A 14,815-nucleotide genomic window follows, 5' to 3' on the forward strand; every position below is an offset into this window, starting at 1 on the left:
AATATAATTCACATAGAATAGTCAAGTAAACTTTCCTAAGGCCACATGCAATTCTAATAATGTAGAAAAATTGACAGCAAATTCACAAAGAATTTAAGGCAAATAATTCCTAAGTCTAGCAACAGGCAATGGTTACCCCTTCATAGTAACCCAAACCTAATGTCACCCCACACGGTGACCTCTAATGTAAAAAATAAATTACTCTACATAATAATTTTAACTGCAATAATAAAAGGTAAAAGACATGATTATGAGCGGACCACGTCTGAAGGTCCGTAAATATCGAGAGACGCGAATTCACCACTTCAAGACTATCACTATTCATCCTAAAGTCACTAGCAACCACAGTAACACGAAAACAGCACCCGGCACCCGAACGTCCAAGGGCAAAATCGTCCAACTTTCACTGTACTGCTCCAAACTGAAATCTGAAAACACTGCAGGGTCGTATCATCATCAGAAACATTCTGTCTGAAGACACCATCGTCAGAATACGCAGCACGCGCCCTCACGCTCCATAAACGGAAATCCAGGCGCCGACGGCCTGTGACCCTTCCAGCTTCTTCTTCGCCTGCACAGTCCACCGGTGGTGTCCGTTTCGCCAAACTCCTTTTGGTTTCACCAGAAAACGTCAAAACAGATCCAACAGAAATTTAAAAAACTGGACAGTTTCTGCCTCTGATTTCCAGATCTGTTTCCGACCACTTCCAGCCCGTTTTTAGCCCCAAAAATCACAGATTTATCAACAACACAAGCTCTGATACCATTTGTAGCGGAGAACCCTCAATAAATCTTGATTTCGGGCTCAGAAAATAATCAAACGAACACTGATTTACCTTGGCTCGACCCAAGACTTTCGCCTTCACTTTGGACTGCCTAAACTCTCTCAAACCCCACGAAGAAGAAGGGTGGTGGTGTTAGCAATCTACAAAGGTATGGAGAGGAAGACGAAGATATCACAATGGTTAAATCTCACTCACAACCTCACATGGCTTCCCTCTCTCTCGGTTGCCTCTCTTCTCTCAACTATCCTCTACATTGCTACAACACACACACTACCAAAAATAGCTGGGAGATAAATACATATATATATAGGTTAGTTTAGGGCACTTCAATTGGGCTTAGGGTTCACTAAAAGGGCTACCAATTAACCTAAACTAATGGGTCAATATTCAACTCCATATTAATCACTAAATGGTCTAACTAACCAAATAATCATCCAACCCAAACCCGAACCATCCAAAAGTATAGTTCATCTCCGAGTCGAGCCAAGTCCATAGTGTCGATAAATAATCCGACAATTGTTTTAAATCATCGCCCGAATTATTGAATATCAAAAAACCCAACAACTATTTTAATCATTCCAAATCGCTTCATCTCTGCTTTACTTGTATTATAAGGAAAAGCCAAAAATAACCACCATTAACACCGTTTCAGAAGGACCATCAATTCAACCCGATTTATTTATTTTTTGATCAAAAAAACAAAATGTTAAAGCTTAATCCTAGCTCCCGCATCTCCTTGATATCTTCTCTTCCCCTCATTTTTGCCTAAAAGGTGCATCGCTTGCCAGTTTTTCTTTAATTATACATGTTTGAGTCTATACAAATGTTGAATTCTGTGTTTTTTTTTTTGAACGATTTAAAAGCTGAGAATTTGAGATTTCGTTGAATGGATCGAGGGTTTTCGCTTTCTGGTCCAATTTTACCAATGCCCATTGAAATTGATGCTTCTTGTAGTTCCGGTGTTCTCAAGTTCCTTGTCATAATTTGTTAAGGTTTGGGCTCAACCTTATTAAGAAGAGTGGTCCAAAATTTATTTAAGTTGGTCAATATTTCGAAATTTAATCGATGTGAGATTTATTCCCTCAATATGCCCCAGCAAGGTGGTGGCTCTTTTTGAGCAGACCAATCTTGAAATTCGTGTGCTCATTTTTAAGACTTAATCGAATCGAATAACTCGTTGAAACTTACTGGGCTCTGATACCGTGTTAAGATTTGGGGTTCATCTTAATAAGGTCAACCCTATTAAAAGGAGTGATCCAAAATCTATTTAAGTTGGTCGATATTTCGGTATTTAACCGATGTGGGATTTATTCCCTTGACATAATTTACACGCGTCAAATCATTATTTTTCTATTAATTATGTAAAATAAGTGATCTTTAGGTTGTTTTGGCATCCAATTATCTCATGCTCATTCAGCGTTGTGTTTTTGCAGATTCTTTCTTTACTGGTTCGTTTAGATTAAAGCGTTAGTATAACTCAATTGTCTTGTGTCTTTCGTTGAGAAAGAGCAGCATTTGCCTGTTTTTCCTTTGTAAAATAAAGTGCAACGGGGAAAAAAATAATTCTCTCTAGAGAGGGTTGTGCTTCCCAGTGCACTCGTCCTCTTCTGATTTTATTTGATTTTTCATGGTGTTGTGTGGCATTGTGCTGACTGATATCTTAATTTTATGGAAAGATGAATTCTTTATGTGATTTACAGCTTTTTTCAATTATTATGTTACACAGACTTTTGTGTGTGATTCTTCCTCTAGTATGTGGTTACAAGTTTGTGAGTAAGTCAACTTCACTTGATACATTGCAGTTTGGAATTCAGTGTCATCCATGCTGTAATGAAGTAATGAGATATACATTTTGGTCTTTTTACATGTGCTATAAGTGAATCTTCCATGGATTTTAAGCATTCAAATTGCATTAGTAGTAGAGATTCTAGTGGTAATTGCATGTGTAGTAAAGCTTGAATTGTAACCACCCGAATTTTTTTTACTATTTTTCATATGGGGCTTAAACTTAGCCCTCGTTTGGCTCCCTTTAAAACTCTTTAATTTAATTTAATTTTTTCTCTCCTATTTTTAATCACACAATTTTCAATAAAATAATATTATACTTAAATCGAAAACTTTTCAACCACACAATTTTCAAAAAAACACTACTCTCCCCATTATAAATTCAAATAATGGGGGCCCAATAGGAACTTAATATTAGTCATTTAGCAAATGAAACAGTCCATGCCAACCTTGACGTCACACTAAAGTCAGAAAGTAGAAACAATAAATACAACCCACTTATTTGTATAAATAATTAATTTTACTTACGCGTACTTTTTAGAATTTATCGTAAATCATTTGGGTCGAATAATTAAGTATTTTAGTAGTTGACAAAAATATATCGATATTATACTCATTTTGTAGTTCATATTAAATAATATAAATTAGGCTCAAGAAAAAAGTAATTTTGAGCTAATTATGCTCGAGTTATCCTAATGAAAAGAAAAAGTATTATAGTCAAATATTTTAATAATAATAAAGAAATCAAGGACGGAAGTTTCAGGTAGGAATTTGAAAACATATTAAACATAATTATCATTAATTTTGATAATAACTAAAATAATTAACTCTTAATTAACCTAAAAAGCATTTATTTGAATTATAATAACCTGAAATGCTCTAATTGAATTACGTTTCCAACGTTTTGAGATTCCTTAAAGGTTACATGTGAGTGATTTATATAGGGTGTAAGGTGAGAGTATTTTGTGTTAGAAATTTCATAAGACCATTTTTATTTTAACACACAGACACTCTATTCACTTCTACATTACTATTTCAAATCAATTTTTTTTAGATAAACTATTGGATATCACTTGAGGTAAGAATACATAGTGCAAAGTGGTGAATTCTTATTTCTTGATGTTTATATAAATTTTGACATAAAAGACTTTAAGGCCTTCGGGTAGTTTTTAAGTTAAATTCTACGGGATAAACCGTTAGGTCAAACATGTTAAATCCTACGGGATAGACCGTTTGGTCAAATATGTAAATCCTACGGGATATAAGAATTCTCATGAAATTTCTTGAACTATTGGATATCGCGACCAGTTTTCTCTTAATTTAAGAAATATCGGTATGTCATGTCATTTTATATTTATATCATGTTAATAAGAATATGCACATATTTCTTACAGAGTGTTTTTCAAAACTCACTCTTACAATGACTTTTCAGATAAGAATGAGTCATGTGAACGAGTGGAAGATTGACCGAGTGATGATCGCCAAGTAAAAATCTTTTTCATCTTCACTATTTTATTATTTTATAAAAATAGGCTCGAGGTATTACCAAAATCTTCTTTATCTAATTTAAGTGGAAATATCACTTTTATTACGTGTTGAAATTTGAAAATGAGATCGATAATTCAATAACGATAAAATAACGACTTAAGTAAAATTTTCATATTTAATATAATTCTTGAAATACTCAATTCCAAGCTATTAGTTTAAGATTTAATATAAAATGTCAAATGTTGGATCTCTAAAAATATTAAATAACTTGCATTAACATAAAGATGTTATTCAAATAAAAGTTGACAATAATATTTTCTGGTTGATTTCATTCATATGCAGTTATTGTCCGTATGAGTTGAGTTTGTCTGAGATGATCGATATTTAGTTTTCTAAGAACAAATACTATTAAAATAATTGGTATCTTCATGAAATGGTTGAGGTTGCACTAATTGGAGTTGAGAGAACTGGTTAAAATTGTTGGAACTGCGAGGAAATTTGTACGCAAATGTCATTAGATGCGTCGCTTAGAAAAGCAACAGAAGCACTATTGGTTGTAATTTGCAAATCTAGTGGAATAGCAAGACTTGAGATTACATAACATGATACTCAAGGTTTTGAATTTGTGTTTAACCATCGAAATGGGCACTGATAGAGCCGTGTAGTAATGAAAGACATGCATAATCATGTATGGAATGGGCTCGACCTTTGTGTTGCGTTGTTCAGTTGGTAGAGTTTATAAATTTACTTTTATTTTGAATTTTGATGAATGTTTTATTAGTGAATGGGAGATTGGCAAATTTTTTTCCCTCAATTTTCAAACACTCTCTGTGGAGGCGACTTTTGGAGGCATTTTTCCCCAGTTTCCATATATAATGCAATATCTAGATTTTTATATAAAATTATACGATGCATGTAAGCTTACCGAGGGATAATGTAACTATAAGAGTGTGTTTGATTGACATGGAAAATACCACCTAGAAAATAAAATGTTTTCCATCTTTTGTGGAAAATAAAAACCACCTCTACCCAAGGAAAATATTTTCCTTAAAAACAAGGAAAATTAGGCATATTTTCAAAAGTTGAAAAATGTTTTCCATGGAAACAAATAGCAATCAAACACTCCAAATAGGAATTTGAGTGGAAAACTGATATTTTCCATAGAAAATAAATGTAATCAAAAATCTTAGGATGCGTTTGATTGTAAGCATGAAATTTGTATGGAAAGAAAATAAATTTTAAGTAATTCAATCATTTAGAACTTATTTGTATGGAAATTATCAATTAAATGTGTTTTTTATTTAATTTTCAACCTAAAAAATATTATACTTGTCAGATTTTTTTTTTTGTTGGTAGATGAGAGAGAGAGAGAGAGAAAAGGTGAATTCCCCGGAAAATAAAATTCTACTTTCCCCAAAGAAATATTTTTCTTGATTTTTTATAGAATAAAAGTAGGAAAATATTTTACATAAAATAAAAATATCAGTCAAATATCACAAAAGTAAGAATTTTGGCGGAAAAATACATTTTCCATAAAGAATATTGGCAATCAAATGGACCCTTGGTCAATATATTGTGGCTTTGTTTCAGACTTTTAAGGAAGCTGATACTAAAAAGGTTGAACCTCATCCTTAAGGGTCCCCCACTGTCCCACTCCTGGAGCATCGTGAGAGAGTTAATCGTGAGATGTGCCCCAACAGGCTAGAGAACAAGAGCTGCATGTACACTGGTGCCCACAAAAAGTCTCAATCCATATTTTAGGAATCGAACCCTCACACTGCAGCTACTAGTAAGGCTGAGTATACTTCACCATTGTCCTTTGCACCATTGAGATATGTCCCGGGGAACATGAAGGGAAGATTGACAAAGAAGAATGGCAGACCCTTGTATTGCAACATCCATCTCTTTTGAAGAATATGACCCTTTAATACCTCAAGTAAGTGTATTGTACCTTATTGATGTGATTTTTTTACCTTAAGTCAAGGTTTTTTTTATTTTTTTTTTCCTTGGCTGGTAGACAATACACATTAAGCACTATAGCATCCTACACGTAATCTATTACGAATAATACCTGAATTTGATGACTCGTTCGATAAAGTATATTAGTACAATATTAATAGAGAAAAAGAAACTATAATTTTATCTATTGCAATGTCTAGTACTGTCCACTGCCGTGCACCATAGTGCCCCGAATGCATTTTCTGGCTGCTGAATCTGATTTTTTTTTTTTTTTGATACAGAGACATCGCCACCACATTCCCGAGCTTTGTATTTTACTCACAAGTTGATGGTACCTGAGTTCCGAGGCTCTCTGGTGAGACGATGTGGCCATTCTGTATGTTGACAATTAGAAGCAAAGCTCTGGCTTGATAGGATGCCGAGAGGCTGCATCAAGCCTTAGCTAGTTGGCAAATTGTTAGACTGCATATTTTCCTGTTCAAAATTTTAAATATTGTATCATATTAGATTTCTTGTTCGAATGGATGCTTCCATTTGTTGTTTTTGGTTTTATTTGAATCTGAAAGAAGGTGTCCGTCTTCAATTTTATTTCAAATGAATTCAGATACAGATTATAACGGAACTGGATTCTTACCGTATATATATATATATATATATATATATATATATATATTTCGTGAGGGGTGTCAAACAATCTAGGTCATCCAACTCTGAGCAGGCTTGCATTTTGGGCAATAATCTTCAATTTAGTACAATAAGGTCGCCTAAGTTCAATTTTCTCTTACTTGTGTCTATTTTATAATCAATTTAACTTCGAGCCTTTACGAAAGAGCCTCACATGTGAAGTACCAATCATTAGTAAATTAAAATTGTTCATAGAAGAGCTTCAGATATTGCACAGTCAACATATTGGTCAATAACATTTCTTCTACATCTCTTTGTATATTGTAGAGTTGTCATAAGAGTGGTTCACATGTGTTGCACTTGTTATTTTATTGAAAATTTGAATGGGCGAAATCCTTATAACAATAGCCCTCGTGGCTTGCACCTCAATATTTTAGTGGATATCTGAATGGATTCAATTCATTTGAATTCGATTAACACAATTTTGTAGAAAACAAAAGCACGTGGTTTTGACCATCAAGAACTAAAGGTTGAGATCCATTTGCACATAATGTATAAGTTGAAGACCTCCACTTCAATTTTACCTCAAATTTCCCAAAGAGAAGTACTTAGGATTCCTTTGATTGTAAGTATGAAATTTACATGGAAAAAAATAAAATTTAGGAAATACAATTGTTTATAACTTATTTGCATGGAAATTGTCAATTAAACGTGTTTGATTGATTTAATTTTCAATTTAGAAAATATTATATTTGTCCATTTTTTATTATGAGAGTGGGTGTGAATTCCCTGAAAATTTTCCTTGATTTTTGAGAAAAATAAGATCATATGAGCAAAAGTAGGAAAATGTTTACCATGAACAAAAATGTCAATCAAATAACACAAAAGTAAGAATTTAGGTGGAAAAAGCACACCCTTGGAGTGTGTTTATTAACATGAAAAATATCACATAAAAAATAAAATATTTTCCTTGTTTTAAAGAAAACAAAAACATACTCATTCAAAAAAAAAAAAAAAAATTTCTTAAAAACAAGGGGGATTAGACTTTTTTTTCAAAAGTTAAAAACGTTTTTAGTTAAAAAAAAATTGCAATTTGGGGAAAAAATAAATTCAATCAAACGGACCAAGCTGTAAAATATTTTCTTCCTTTTTTACACACGGTCTCGCAGTCTGCTGCCGCCGCAGCTCTCTACCGGCCTTCGGGTTCTCTCCGAAATTTTTTAAGGTAATAGACACCAGCTTTCTCATTATTCGTTGCTTACTATTCACGGGTTTCTTATTATCTTGGACAAAATAGTAAAAGAGCTAATTGTTTCCTGTTTGATTTCTGGGGTGTGCTAAAGATTGGCTCAGAATTTCATAATTTTTCAAATTTTCCCATTTTAATTGAAACCCATGTTCCCTTCTTCATTTCATCATTTGCATGTTAAGAATTTTTATTTTTTATTTATTTCTTTGGACTATCACATGAGAAATTCTAATTCACACCCAGGCACATGCTTGTTTTAATGTATGTTAGAATGTGAATGCATGCATTTTGTGATTCTACTGGAAGAGTTTGATTTTGAAAAACCGTTTTGGTGCTGTTTCAAATAAAGTTTTTAAGGTAATTTGGAGCGCTATGACCGAAAAGGGAGGACAAGGGTTTGGGAACTCCAAAGGTGGAAAATCTGCCCATAAATCATCTGGTAAATTTTTATTTTTAAATGTTTTTTGTCAATTACTATTTAAGTTTTTTATTTATGATGTGTTCTTACCTATTTTTATGACGGCAAATGTTGCTAATTTCGATATTACTAGTTGTAGTCAGCGTGCACATTATTGTTTAGATTTTACATTATTTTTCTTTAAATCATTGTGATTATTGTTATTGGAAATTTGTTGAAATAAAAATATTTCAATAATTGAAAACTGTGTATTGGCGAGGGGACTTAGATATTGGCCCTTTATTTGGGATTCTTCTCACCCAACCACTACCTCCACCTCCTGTTTTGGTTTCCTGGCATTATCCACCGATCAGATCCTATAAGATCAACACCGATTGATATGTCAACGGAGATTTTGCGAGTGGTGAGGGGTATCGTTAGAGATCATGATGGACGATTTATTCGAGCTTTCTTTTCTTCCTACGGCGCTGCTAGATTCTTGAGGTGGAGCTGTGAGCCATTCTTGATGGTATCCTTATTGCCTATCGACTTGGACTCTCGTTTATGGATAGAGGCAGATTATTCTTCTGCGATCCACTGCATCATACATGGTGGAGGATCATGGTCCATCCAAGCTATTCTCAGATATATCAGACATTTGGTTTCCCTCAATCATGCTATGGTTTCCCATATCTTTCGTGAAGGAATTTAGGTAGCTGACTCTCTAGTTGTTGAGGGATGGGAACGGCAGTGCTATCTGGAGTATGGTCCTCTTAATTTGCCATGACTAGTGGCCTAGTATAGATTGACAGATCTGGGCTGCCTACTATTAGAGGCCTCTAGGTTTTTTGGTCATTAGATTAGGTTTGTACAGGAGGTAGTACCTTCTCATTCACTGCTTTAAAATTACATTTTGTGGCCTCGAGGATAGGTTTAAGCCCCTCTCATTTGTATACATTTATATTTTATTAAAAAAATGCCTGTTGGCGAAAAAATAAAAATAAAAATGATGTGGAACCTTCAACCCAAACCCCAAAACCTTTCCCTTCTATTCCAAAGTCGTTGCTCATTTCATTTGAAACATCTGAGGTATCAATTTCAAGAATGTGAAGCAAAAAAACTTTCTTTATCTTCAATATGATGAAGTACATGGCAATTTAGAGTGACCATAAGAAACGCTTTCTCTCATCCGCTAGTGGCTTATGTAGTGGTTAGCATTCCTAGTTCCTATCTGCTCCTTGTTCCCCTACTTCCAAGACTTGAGGCACTTGAAGAATCTTTTCCATTTTTCATTGATCTATGGTACTTGATAACTTAGAATGACTATAAGAACCTGCTACATAAATCTCAATATACCACACTCATGAATGATATTTTTTCCTTAGACATGTGACTCCTTAAATACATGAATGTATTATGTAAATAGAATCCGTGATCAATATGAATCTAGAAATAAAATGTATCTTATCTACGTGGCTTCTTTTTTAGGAGAAGCACACCAAACATGCTCTATATGTGTCGATTAATAAAACCAAAATTAAAAAGGGTACTATGAGAATAGTCAAAATATAGTTTGTATAAAATTGTCCATGAAATAATTTTCATCTCGTGCAGATTTTGGATGTTTTGGGTTTGGATTGGATGAAATCTTTGATAATGATTTTCATCTTATGGAGCTTTTAATCTAAGATATTATATATTATAGATGTAGATTAGTTCTGGCGACTCTGCATTGAATTGTGGTCGCGAAACATGGATATGAATTATCTCCATGTAATTACTTGGTGCTAGTCTTTTGTAACTAATAACTTGAATGAATTGAAATTTCACTATATAATTGCATTGGATTAAGAGCAGTCACCTTCTTGGAGAAGTTATAGAAAATAAAGGAAATCTTCATGTGTCGTTGAATGAATCAATTGTGTTGATTTTTAGTTCCTTTTCGCATTTATAGAGATTAGGAGAATGTTTTAACTTATTATTGTTGGGTGGAATTGTGGAAATGTAAAATTATGCATGATAGTCGAAATATATATTTGTACAATGATGTTGTGCAGCCAGTCGAAATATATATTTGTACAACTGAATTTATCCTCATATGTTTTTAAATTCGAAACCTCTATGTCACTGGTTTGGCGCTTTGTTTTGATATGTCATTTTCCTTGTGTTCTTTTACGTGCCACATCATCCTAGGGAAGGACAACGGCTCAGCAAAGTCGAAGGGAGGAAGAAAAGTTCAGTTTGAATCTGAAGGTTGAATTTATCTTACAGTTACTATGGATTTTAATTACTTCTCCTAAGGAAAAATACATTTATGTAATGATATGCCCTTTTTTTTTTTTTTTTTCAATTTCTTGAGAATGTTTCTATCAGTTGCTCTGTTAATTTAGTTATTTCAAATGCTTTAAATTCTTTAAGAGGCAATATTCCAAAATTTAATGTGAAGGTAGATACTATCTGCCAAAGTTTTGACCAATATCTTCCCGTGTTTGCCTTATTAATACCTCATGTTTTTTATGTGCAGCTAACTCTTTTTCCACTTGGTTTATTAAGTTTTGTTGTTGGAATTTGTACTGTAGAATATGTTTCGCGCTTTAACTGTTTTTCTAATGCACAAATTCTATTTATTAAGGTTCTGGTGATAAAGTCAGGAAAGGAGACAAGATTGCCAATGGCAGTAAGAGTTCCCAAGCAAAAGCACCTTCTACACAGGAGTGCAGACTTGAGCGAGGTCAGTGCTTGCAGTGAACCAGTTGTCACCATCCTCCCTCTTGCTCTCCCAATGACGTAAAAGTTTGTTAGTGAATTCCTAAGTGCATTGGAATTAATTTATTGTGTTGTTCACAGTAAAAACAATATTGATGGGAAGGATAGAAATTGAAAATCATCAAATTAGCCCATAAACTATTGGGGTGTTCAAATAGTTTTTAACTAATGCATTGGGTTTGGAAGGATGTTTTGTTGTTTATGAGATACAGACTGGGTTTTGTTTCTTTGTTGCAATATCGTATTTCAGGCAATAAATTTGGTCAATTTTTTTTTTCTGTTTTCTACTCTTGTAAAAGAGATCTTGATGCATGTGCAGAGCTTCCAGAAAATAGTAAATTCTTGATGGATTGTGAAGCTGCAGAAATCTTGCAAGGAATCCAAGAGCAGATGGTGATGTTGTCCGAGGATCCAAATATAAAACTCCCAGTGTGAGTAGTGCAAATTTAGCTTTTAATCCTTTTTTGCTTTCCTCTCCAGACGAGTACACTTTCTTGTTATGTTCATTTGTTTTATTTTCTTTTTATTTAAATATGTTGGATTGATCTAAAGTTTGTTTGTTCTCAGTTCATTTGATAGCGGATTGATGTATGCCAAGAGAGGCAGCTACCGTACAAAATCCCTGACTGTTGGAAAAATTCTTCAGTATCCTTCTCTTTGATCAATGCTAAACTTTTTCTTCTGCAACTACCAACTCTGTGTTGTTGTTTTGTTTATCCCTTAACTTAGATTAGGCCTCTCAAGATATACGGAGTTTCTGATGCTGAGGTATTGATCTCTGGCAGTTGATTTTTATCAGCATTTCCATCATGATGCATTTAAGTTAATTTCTGTGGTTGCAGATCTGCCAAATTGCCAACCTTCGCGCCGAATCTGTTGAAGAAGTTTTCTGTCTTATCCCGTCCCTGAAGGTATATATGTGAGAAGAAAAATAGGTGTTTGATTGCATTACTCACTTGTTTCAAGTCATTTTTACTTGATGCTTGTTATACAATAAGTTCGTGTTTGGTATGCAGAATTCAACATGATTGGACAATAAAATTAACAATATTTTAGTCTCTTTTCTTCCTTAATACTGACCTGTTCAATATACTTGCCAATTTAGCTTGCTCTAAAAATGACATTTATCGAATAATAAAATGAAATATTTGGTATGGAAGATTGGACACTATTGGGCAGTGTTAAAGAAGAAAAAATGTTGAATCTTTGTTTATGATATTGTTGAGAGACTTATCTAAAAGTGCATAATAAACATGCAAATGGTGTTTCATTTAGCCCGTTTGATTTGGCTAAAAATCATATTTTTAGTAAATTTTGATAAAAATTGATGAAACGTGTGGTTGAAAAGTTGTTAAATGTTGTGGGTCCTATAAAATGTGGGGTTGAAAATGGGTTTGAGGAAAAATGAGATTTAAAGAGGTGGGGGCCAAACAGGGCTTAGTTTAATAGTCAAGCTCTTGAACGAATCCACAGGTGCAACCATTCTCATTTTGTATTTTTTCCCAGGCAAAGGAAAACAAAATAAAAGAACCTCTTAGAATTGCGCTAGGTGAACTAACAAATCTTAGGGATGCACTGGACGAGCTGGCCAAGTTCAATGAGTCAGTTGCAATGGATTGACAAAATGCTTGGTAAGATCATTTCAACATCAGTTTCCATTTGTTTTCCTAGTAGGAATGACTGTTGCCCGTTTGTATGCTTATATTTTACGCTACTGTTTATGTTATCTTTAGCATGTATCGTTATTTTGGTCAGGTACTGCATAATTTGGGACTCTGTAGATGTGAATGTGGCTCCAGTTTTCATGAAAGTAAGGCACGCCACAATGTTAACGAAGCTTTCATGGTCTCTTTTTCGTAAAATGATTTTTACATTATAATATCTAGGCTCTAGCTCCTAGTTTCATGTAAAGACCAAATTGTCCAGGTTTTCTATTACTTTTAGGACAGAGTATCATGTGAATATGGTCTCAAATATTGGATGTTCTAATTAATGAAGTCGTTCTTCCCTTAATTTATCCTCAATCAGGACTCCCTCAATTATTGGAGCATATTTGTGCTTTCGAGTTATGAATTTTATTATGATCACACATTCATCTTATAGAAATTTTGTTTTTTAACGACTCGACATTCAGAACCACAATCATTCCAATGCTTTATTGACAATTAGAAGAAATTTTTTTGGTCTCACTTTTCTGGCAGACTGAATGGATCCTTCACGAAAATGTTGATGGTCGCCCTTAGTAAGTTCGAAGTAACACGTAAACTTGAGAAACTGGCAGTGCTACAAAACCGCCTGATTTTTATCATTATATATGTTTTTATATAAACACATGCATAATGAATAGCGACAAGACTTGAAATTAAGATTTTTGTCAACTTTGATACCATCTAAAAGCTCAAGAATTGGTCGTAGGTGATTTTCTAGAGTTGAGCTGCACGTACAAACAGGCCCCTACCAAGCAACACACATGAGGGGGGCTTGTTGCAATTTTTTTTTCCAAGTGGGCCCGCTGCTACAGTGAGGGGGCCTGTAAAGTCCTTGTGAAAGCTGCCTTGTACATGCAGCTTAATGCATATAAATTCAAGATAAACTCTGCCATGATTATCGAAGTAAAATGTATTGCAATTTTTATATTTTTTCCCTCTCAACCATAGCAAGATTTCCTGTGTGTTGTGTATTTGTTTAAAAAATCAAGTTACATGGATACTAAGTGTCACATTAAGTTTGACATTCTTTTGATGTGGCATTTTTTTAGACATTAATCTTGACAACACTTTAAACAATCGATAACACAGATTTTGATAATATTTAAGGGTGTCAAATTTGATGTACACCAAGTGTGTACAACTAGTTTAATCCTTGTTCAAATGCATGTAATGCAACTTGTTCATGCAAGACATATTTTTCTTGGTTACATGTCTTCTATGTTCACGAGCCTCCACGGCTTTAAAGATTTTAGTAAATGGGACATGATTATTAAGACTTGGGGTTTCAATCTTATTAAGAGAAGCAATTCAAATTCCTTGACATTATTAAAGAAGCTAAAAATCTTGTTCTGATGACCACGAGTGTCTTATAATCTATGACAATTGTATATTGTAAAATGAGATTGCTATACTATTTTTAAGTGGAAATTACCAAAATAGTTAATTTTTAGCTTTACATTTACAAAAATGTCACATTATTTTTGGTTAAATCAAGCAACATATCAGCTACATTGTAGGAGTTAACTAGGGAAATAGTCAGTATTCTCAAGGATAACATAACGGTTGTTTTAAGTAGTTAATAACATGATAGTACTTTTGGAAGTATTTATTTCACAATAAAAACGTATCGTGATAGTACTTTTGTGTAGCTTTTTACTTTAAAATGTTTTACAGTTTTTATTAATGATGCGTACAAATATTTTAGTTTGCAGTAACCGTTGCTTAAATATTGTGTGCTCCTAGGTGAAATTCAATGGTAACATAGCTGAATTTGTTAATTTTGCAACCATTATTCTTATGTGTAGACTATATTTATGATCTCTAGTTTTTGTCAGTTGTTCACGTGATAATATATGTACATAATGCTGTGTATTCGAATATTTGTTACATTAAAATTTTTAGTGTATTTTACTCAATTGCAATGAACTGTCGAAAATTATTCATACAATTTGTTATGACCAAGTGTCGAGAATGACAGAAACAATTCGTTGGGAACGACAGATGAACTATCAAGCTGTCATGCAATATGTTGTCTATGGATCCATATTTTACT

General features: G+C 33.5%; 1 protein-coding gene across 2 annotated transcripts; it reads left to right on the forward strand.

Moving 5' to 3' along the window:
• The first annotated feature begins 7,731 nt into the window (after window positions 1-7,731).
• LOC111407192 (DNA-directed RNA polymerases IV and V subunit 4-like) lies at window positions 7,732-13,103 on the forward strand. Of its 2 annotated transcripts, none has more exons than XM_023036529.1 (10): window positions 7,732-7,866; window positions 8,240-8,329; window positions 10,466-10,540; window positions 10,920-11,018; window positions 11,373-11,484; window positions 11,621-11,698; window positions 11,788-11,821; window positions 11,896-11,964; window positions 12,560-12,684; window positions 12,809-13,103. In XM_023036529.1, exons 2-9 carry the CDS (start codon window positions 8,263-8,265, stop codon window positions 12,671-12,673), a joined length of 648 nt encoding a protein of 215 aa, XP_022892297.1. In that variant the 5' UTR covers window positions 7,732-7,866; window positions 8,240-8,262; the 3' UTR covers window positions 12,674-12,684; window positions 12,809-13,103. The 2 variants fall into 2 exon arrangements, with proteins under 2 accessions (XP_022892297.1, XP_022892298.1); XM_023036530.1 differs by having other exon boundaries at window positions 10,481-10,540.
• Window positions 13,104-14,815: the final 1,712 nt, after the last annotated feature.

This window comes from Olea europaea, chromosome 13 (genome assembly GCF_002742605.1).
Source record: "Olea europaea var. sylvestris chromosome 13, O_europaea_v1, whole genome shotgun sequence".
Classification (NCBI taxonomy): Eukaryota; Viridiplantae; Streptophyta; class Magnoliopsida; order Lamiales; family Oleaceae; genus Olea; species Olea europaea.